This window comes from Cherax quadricarinatus, chromosome 8 (assembly GCF_038502225.1).
Source record: "Cherax quadricarinatus isolate ZL_2023a chromosome 8, ASM3850222v1, whole genome shotgun sequence".
Lineage (NCBI taxonomy): Eukaryota > Metazoa > Arthropoda > Malacostraca > Decapoda > Parastacidae > Cherax > Cherax quadricarinatus.
This window is the reverse complement of record NC_091299.1, coordinates 14,413,081-14,421,919: the sequence shown is the minus strand read 5'-3', so window position 1 is coordinate 14,421,919 and position 8,839 is coordinate 14,413,081. Positions and strand designations below refer to the sequence as shown.

The window sequence follows — 8,839 nt, the reverse complement described above, 5'->3', positions numbered from 1 at the left end:
AGTGGTAATTTTTCCATTAGATTTTGCATAAGATAAAAAGTATTATGGATTACTTTCAATTTGCTGATAGTCGTTTTGCTGTCACTCCTGGGTACTGTACATTTTTTTTTCATTTTAGCTGGATGTTTTCTATTTCTCTAACCAGTATTCATTTTCTTAAGAAAATGTGGAAAGTTTGAGGGACAATTCTTTGTCTGCTACAGCGGGAGCGTCCATCCTTACTTCTCTTCTGTTTTTCTTAACGGTGTCACTGTCAAGCTTGGAGTAATTGTAACTGAAGCTGAATGTGAGTATTCAAAAGAAATTTAGTAATTGTAATTGAACTTTAATATTAAAAATAACTGAACTATTAAAGTTAAAAGTAATTGTAAATTGACTGTTGTCAAGCTTACACCTGCTTAAAATACATCATGAAGCTGGAGCAGTATGGTGAGCGAAATGACAAAATAAGTGTCAAATGGTACATAACTGCACATTCTGTTGTAATTCTCGTTGTTTGGGTCACGTCCAGGATTTGCACCTCCGTGAGTCATGCTTACGTGGGTTGTGTGACCCAGATCCTTCCTCAGTTGGAGTTCAGACTTATGAATAAGAGCCTAATTTATACTGTGTCAAAAGCCTATTTTTTTATAATTTTAATGAGTAACATTGAAAGTGGTGTGACCTTAAGGTACAAAGTATATTTTTGAAAACAGGAAGCCACTGGTTATTAATTTTCGAATGAATAAGCGTTCATAGGTTTCATTAACATTAATGATTTTACGTCTTTGGACGAGTTATAAAATAATTGAAAAACCATTTCTTGTTATATTTCATAATTTTGGTAACAGAGATATCCTATTGGGGAATTTTATAATTTAGTTATTTTTGAAATATTTTATGCAGTTTCATGAGAGCAGAGGTCTAGGAAGAACAGCGAAAGACAAAAAGAGGGTAACGAAAATGGAGTTAACACATCGCCAATACTTATCATTTTCTCCACCTGTTTTTAAATAATATTTTTCACCATTGTTAAATGAGCGAGACTGCTTAACAATATAGCCCGATTTCTGAATATTTATTATGTAAGGCTGAATGAGGAAAGCCAGTGTCACATACTGACAATGTAAACTGCTAGTTCAGCCAACTTCTGTTTCTCCTTTTTACATCATAGTGTCTTCGTTTATTGGCAGGCTGGAGCAACAATGTATTGTATTATAATAAGAATGAAAACTTCAGTGGAAGTATCATTATTAAAGCAGCTTTTGAAGTACTCTAGTCTGTCAGAGTCAGGTATTGAGAAACGTATCTAAGTGCTACTTCAAACCTTATCATTAATATGCTAAGAAGTAATATGATGTACATAAAAATGCTTGAAAAATCAAATGAAAGTGCCAACGAAGATGACTGCTGTCATATTTTGAGACAAAGATACTTAACAAAAAAAAACTGCATTCTATTCAGAGGCAAAATCAAAATTTGCGATTCATACATGATCAACAATTATAAACTTAGCTCCTCCAGCATATGCAAAAAGATGGAGGCTCCAATGCAAGATTTCCAAAGTCTTAGCCGAGTTTATGACACATTAGGTCTTTAGACCAATCGCAGGATGTCATTCCTTTGGGAAATAATTCACTTACAAACCAGAATTTAGAACAAGTCAAGAGTTCTTTCTTGTCATATATTTCGAGAAAGACACACAGTCTTCAAAAAAGCAACAGCTTATAAGGAGTTATGCTACCAGAGGTAAAGAAAGTTGTAGCAGACAATGCTTCGTCAATAATTAAGGCTTCTGTTGTGTCTCCCTGGTTTTTACGTTGCTGAGCCTGAAGATGTAACTCATCAGGCTCAGTAACAGTCAGATATCACTGAAGAGAAAATGGATGTGAAAAATGTTCTCAATTTTTTGTCAGAACATATGAGCTGCTTTGCTCACACTCAGCAACTTTGTATAAATGATGATTTGAATAATCCAGAGGTCAATAATTCTTTTCTATCTATAGCAATTCAAAAATCAGCTCATGAATTCAATCTGAAAAATCAACCTTTGGTGCACCATTCCTCCAAGAGAAAGGTAATTATCTGCAATCTCAAATGGAACAAGATAGAATTCACAATTAAAGATGATCAAGTCTGGTCTTAAAGTATCTGAACATAAGAACAAGACTGCGGAATTGCTGACTGGTAGGGAAAACAAAAACAATAAAATATCTTTAATGGAGAACACACACTTAAAGAATTTGTGGCAGTACTTAATACAATGGAAGAGACACTAACGAATGGTAGAGAGAAAAATGGTCATCACCTCAACAACCGGACCAGTAATTACTGGCCTACAGCAATCCAAGCGGCAGTTTCTAATTCTGACCTCTCTACTGTGAAACTTTGACCCAAGTCTTGCGTGAAGCTGTGAAATGAAGACTTAATCAATTTTTGAAGATAACTAACATGACAGCAGCAGCTGTTTTTTTTTTCCTCCTCGCATCAAGTTCGTTTGGTTTCCATCAGAAAAAAAGAGCAGGTGCTTCAAGAGATCAGGATTCTTGTTAAAAGCGAATCTAAAAATGAGGAAAGTGCGTGAAATGCGCAAAAGGATGAATTATAATTATCTAAGTGCAAGCCCAATCTACCTAAGTGGCCCCATCTTTTTTTTTTCGTTTATGCCCGTCATAAATGGAGGTAAACAGAAATCACCCACTAATGAACTAGAACAAGTTTTGAAAAACTACATACAAGAGGACTAGGCATCATGGGAGGGATCCTCCTCCAAAGATGCCCATGTTCTCCACATGTTTACCTTTGAAAATGTAACCAACAGCGTTCTTGTATATTGTTGTAGTAGTTACATTTATATACAAAGTATGAAGTCAAATGTTTGCTTATTATTTCAAACATTCAATAACGATTTTTAACATTAGTAAAATATGAAATAACAGAAGAAAACAATTTAATAAAAAATATCAAGTAATTGTAATTTGGTTGTTTTCTGGTCAAGTAATTGTAATTTTTTTTCTGATCAAGTAATTATGATTTTTTTCTGATCAAGTAACTGTGATTTATTTTTTTCTGATCAAGTAATTATGATTTATTTTTTCCGATCAAACAACTGTAATTTGTTATTGTTTTTTCTGATCAATAATTAAAATTTGTTGTTTTTCTGATCAATTATTTTTTTCTGATTAACTGTATTTTTTTCTGATGAAGTAACTGTAATCGAAAATATGAAAGAGTAATTGAAATTGTGAGTGAGTCCCATAATTCCTCCACTCCAACCTAGTGACTGCGCTCGTCTTCTCCAGGTACTGATTTATATTTTTGGTACTCATCCTAGCTTCCCAGCATATTTTAGCACCACCGTTATTTGTTATTAGTTAATAAGTATGTTACTGAAAGATAATATGCTGAAAGCAACCTCACGAGGATTTGTGATGCAGTGTTTGGTTGGAGCTTGTGGTGAGCTAGCTGATGGTAACATGAGAGATGGTAACGGCAAAGAGAGTAGGATAGTGGCGATAATAACAAGAAAGGGAGTGACGATGCTAAACGCGGTAGTGGTGTTACTCACAGTGAGAGCAGAGGACGGGCGTGATGAAGTAGGTGATGCCCAACTGGTGCTGCACAGACGGCGGCTGGTGCTGTACCGACGGCGGCTGCTGCTGCACTGGAGGCACCTGGTGCTGCAAGGGTGGAAGCTGCACAGACAAGCTACGACGCCCTCCTGTTGGTAAATACAAATTAGATATGTAACATAAAGCAATAAGAAAGACAAACAAAAATACTACCAATATTAGTACTGTATTATAAAGCACAGTATGCAATCCAAAATACGAAATAGGAAGGAATTACAGACTTTTAAGAACACGGGGCCTTAAACGGCATTCAGAGCCTTGTGTAATAAAAAAAAATCATCACACCTAAATGCATTCCCATAAATTAAGACTACATCGATGACTCCCCCACACACACAAATAGTTTCCTATACAATAAAACAATAAATAATAATATTCACAATAAGTTAAACAACTGCACTCCTTCACACATGAAATTCAACCTTTTACTGTTAAATATTTCTCTGTAGCTTACCTTTTTTTTTTTTTAGAGGGGGATAAAAGTCCCTCAAGGAAGGTTCCTTGACACTGGTAAGGGGCTCTTGATCCAGGGAATTGGATCTGTGCTCCGGTTCCCTGGATTAAGCCTGAATACCTACCCCCCCCCACACACACATGCGCTTTATAATCCTCTGGGTTTAGCGCTTCCCCCTTGATTATAATAATTTGGGATAAAGTACAGGATTCACTTGTTTGTGCAATAGTTTTAGTGTAACACTATTATACTCTTTAAAAATATTTACATAAATTATTTGTTTTGCGTTTTATTAATAAAAGTTTGTTTGACATGTATTACTGAACAATTTACATAACATTAAAGTGTGGGTAATTTTTCTTTGAAATTTGTTAGTTCTCAACAAAGTCTATAGTTTATCTATAGTGTATATACTGCATTATTTTATGTCAGTTACTTATCTCACTATAATTTTAATGAGTATTATTGTATTATTCATCAATATACGTAGTATTAGTATTGTATTTTTCAACTGTTTTAATTTGGTTGTGAAATTTTTAGCTTCACTTAATCCTCTTAGAAATATGTAAGTTCCATATAAAGGTATATAAGTTTACTGCGCTGTAAATCAATATTTAGCGTATGGAGAAAATTTTTCTCCAACCCCCAGGGGAATGGACGCCCCTCGGGGGAGATAAGACACTCTCTCGCTACTCCCACACTATGAGGATAAAAGGGGTCATAACTTGTATACTTTGAACTAGCAGAGATCATTTAGCGCATTCCAGAATGCACATTCATCTTAACACGTGTGTCTGATCCAGCAAAAGCAGATACCCTCAAATGGGAATACAAATTCACAGCTGATAAAAAGCGACACAAGAGACACCCATGTGCACGGCAGTTGCACTCTACGGGAGTGTAAATGAATAGGCATATTTTTGGATTTTTCCCGAGACCGGGAAAAATCCAAAAATATATGCCTGGGTACTCTAGAAATACCCAGGGTCTTAATAACCTACAGCCGGCATCTTAGATTCAAGGAGTCCTCTCCCTCTGATTCAACTGAGTTGAGAGAGCTGGCACTAACGTCTGAAGACCCTAAGTCAGCAGATATCCGTCCATAAAAGAGGGAGGGAGGTAGCAACAGTTGATTCGTGATTCGAGATTGCAATTCGATGAGTGAACGTGTGATGAGAAGGCCGGGTGACGTGGTGGCAGGGTACTGCTCTACCCTGCCACCTGACGTAGAAACATTCGTGTGCATATTTCTCGTGCCGTGCCTCGACGATCTCCAGGAAAATTTGACATTCTTCCTGCCATGAATAGATACGGATATGTCAACGATCTATCACTGGAGTACTACTCCCGTGAAGCTCAGTCGTGTTAGCTGTCAGGCGACGTGTGCCAAGCAAACGGCGAAGTGGAGGCGTCCAGCATCATTTCTTCAATCAAACCAACTATTTCGGTCTCATTGACGTCAAGACGTCAGAGGCTCCCATTACAATGAGTCAGGTAAGTTCTGTCTTACTATTTAGTACTGCAGTACCTAGAGTCGATGCTGGGTGATTAGGACTAAGGGCAGCCCATGACTTACAGGTTATATACCTGACATACTGGAGTTATATGTCAACAGAGCATGTATTAACCCTATGTATAATTACAATTCACACAGCCCTGGTGAGTCTGTAGACGGCGAATTACGGAGGCGAAAAACTTGGGGAAGCCTGCAAGTAGTTTCGAGTTGTCATCAAGAAGATGAGCATTAATCCATTTAATGGTTCATTTGTTATAATCATTTCTATTACTCATCTTACCCAAAATCCCACACAAAGCGGCCATATTACTTTAAGTCAGTTACTTAATTCGTGTTGTGATTAGAATGGATGCATCATGAAAGCTTCTGGGGCTGAGATTAGACAGTAGGATCACAGTTAGTGCCGCTGATACAAACATGTCACAGAAGTGCTGTCGGTAAAAATCAACCATTATGAGCTTCGGACTCAGTGATACTGATTCGGGCGTGCTACATACAAGTACCACGGTTCGCGTCCTCGTCCATTTTTCTGTTTATTAGTTTGATTTGCACCAATTGTCTACCATCACCGTTTCTCCCTGGGCATGACTCCCACTCTCAGGAATACCAATATTTTGCCTACAGCGACAGAGGCGCAATGTTCCACGGCTAAACACATGAACTTTACCTCACTCGCCCATAACACTAAACTGACACGCGGATCAAATTTTAATACACATAAAAGTGTCCAATTATTTACTTCGCTATCGTTAAGGTACAAACCTATGAAGGTGAATGATGCCTTCGTATACCAAGGCAGTGCATCGAATTCCCCCACGTCTGCCCCCACACTCCAACCATAAACTGTCCTGAGCTGGGCTGCCTGAGCACCAGTGTGACTGTGTTACACTGGTGAAACCAGGAACCATGTACCAATACAGTATGCCTAGCTGCAACTTGTATATAAAACTCTTTGATGATGATGGTGCTGGTGGTGACTATATTATTATTATTATTATTGGAAACGCAAGAGTCATGTGGTTCAATTATACTACAGTGCTAAAACAAAGAAAAAGAGAAAGGGAGGAAGGAGGGAGGGAGGGAGAGAAAGAGATGGGTAAAAGAGAGGCGAGGGGAGAGGAGGGAGAGAGAGAGAGAGAGGAGGGAGAGAGAGGAGGGAGAGAGAGGAGGGTGAGAGAGAGGAGGGAGAGAGAGAGGAGGGAGAGAGAGGAGAGAGGAGGGGGAGAGAGGAGGGGAGAGAGGAGAAAGGAGGGGGAGAGAGGAGGGAGAGAGAGAGAGAGGAGGGCGAGAGAGAGGAGGGGGGAGAGAGGAGGGGGGGAGAGAGAGAGAGAGGAGGAGGAGAGAGGAGGGGGAGAGAGGACAAGAGGAGAGAGAGAGAGGACAAGAGGGGAGAGAGGACAAGAGGAGAGAGGACAAGAGGAGAGAGAGGACAAGAGGAGAGAGAGGACAAGAGAGAGAGAAGACAAGAGGAGAGAGAGAGAGGACAAGAGAGGGGAGAGGGCGAGAAAGGAGAGAGGGCGAGAAAGGAGAGAGGGCGAGAGAGGAGAGAGGGCGAGAAAGGAGAGATGGAGGGAGAGGGCGAGAGAGGGGTAGGGGAATGTGGTTGGTGTTGCAGAGGACAATGAATAACGGAGGGAGAGACTCACAGCTGGTGAAACAAATAAGTATCAGTCTAGAAATTACACGAGAGAATCCGCATTAAAGAAGAGACCTTCACACAGGAGAGAAGATGGAGGTGGCAGGACATACCGCCCTGGAACAAGAACTCTAACACACACACACACACACACACACACACACAGCCTAGGACCAAATGGTAACTAACATACATACACATGCATGCACATACAACAGGCCTAGTGTCTAATCGACATGTGCCTAGGACCAAATGGTAACTAACACACACACACACACACACACACCTGAGAGGACCCTGCATCTATCTCCAGTAAAGTCACCAAGGAGGGAAGCACTTCACTTCATCTCTACAAAGACGTTCACGGGTTAAGTCAACCACAAACATTCAACATCTCTATAGTCAAAAACTTCACTCATAAATCTCTTGAATGTACTAAATACAACCATGTTCCTCACTCAAACACAAAATATACCTTATTTCTGTGTTACATGTACAATAATCATGCTCCCTCCTCAAAAGGATTCCCATCGATTTTCTGCACGTTACTTCAATCATTAATTCACTGTACATTTCCTCAGGTTACAAACCTGTTACCACCACCACAAGCTCGTGCCAGAAAGTACACGGTAGCATATAATAATTAAAAAAAAAAGTGCCCCTTGGGCTTTCACTGATTAAATTACTTGTGTATCTTCACTAGCCACCTAACAATTAAACAATACCTGGTGGATATTTATGAAATATGATGAACAGTATTTTATGACGTCACCAAAACCGCAGCCATAGACGGGATGGCTTAGGCAAATTTTTCTGTCATAATTTTAACACTACTTAACCAAATGTGAACTAATGTTGGTTACAAAATGTTTAGAACTGTTGATATTAATTTCAGATAATATACTACCAAACATATTATAAAATATACGAAATACTTCTACGCATAAGATAAAGAAAACTTGCATGGCTGATGTCCTTACATCTAGCAGACACGAAGCTCGTCAAGGAATCCAATCCAGGGATATAAGAGGAATTTATTTAAGGAACTTAGTTATGAACAAAAATTAACGTATCATTATGTGCGACTGGTGTGGATTATACTTTTGTACGCATTAAAGGTCCACTGACAGTGTCACGAGGACTAGCAGGAATTACCTTGAATCTCAGTGCCTGTACAGTTTTTCCTTGTTGCTCCATAACTAACAAAAGCCTCGAGGAAGTTAAAGTACCCAACGTAAAGTAAGGTTCTCCACATTAAATTTGATCCTTCTGAACCCTACTGAACTGATGAAAGGTAAATATGCAACAAATAAAGATTAAGAATTAGTGGGGAAAAAACAACGTGACCGGTTTTCAGATTTTTTACCCCTGAATCCCGGCATGCGATGACTTTTCTGGTAACCATCTGACCAACCAGGCTGTTGATGCCTGTGGTCGATAGGCTCACACTGCACTCAAACCTGGATGATCAGGCGCCTTCTGCAAGAGAACTGGTGCAGTTTCTTGAAAATTTCTACCTTCATTCTCTTTGCTAATAAAAGATTCCATAAAGTGAATCACAAATGTTAACTGTGCTTATGGCACTCTTCACTGGTGTTATTCCACTCTTTCTCCCATATATC

General features: G+C 39.1%; 1 protein-coding gene across 3 annotated transcripts in view; it reads right to left on the bottom strand.

Annotated features, from left to right (window-relative positions):
• Positions 1-3,523: 3,523 nt before the first annotated feature.
• LOC128685382 (serine/threonine-protein kinase Wnk) overlaps positions 3,524-8,839 on the bottom strand; it is a 132,427-nt gene continuing 127,111 nt past the window's right edge. For all 3 annotated transcript variants that reach the window (XM_053771893.2, XM_053771894.2, XM_053771892.2), the window contains one exon: positions 3,524-3,700. In XM_053771893.2, the coding sequence (XP_053627868.2) occupies positions 3,540-3,700 (161 nt within the window). In that variant the 3' untranslated portion in view covers positions 3,524-3,539. The remainder of the gene's footprint in view (positions 3,701-8,839) is intronic.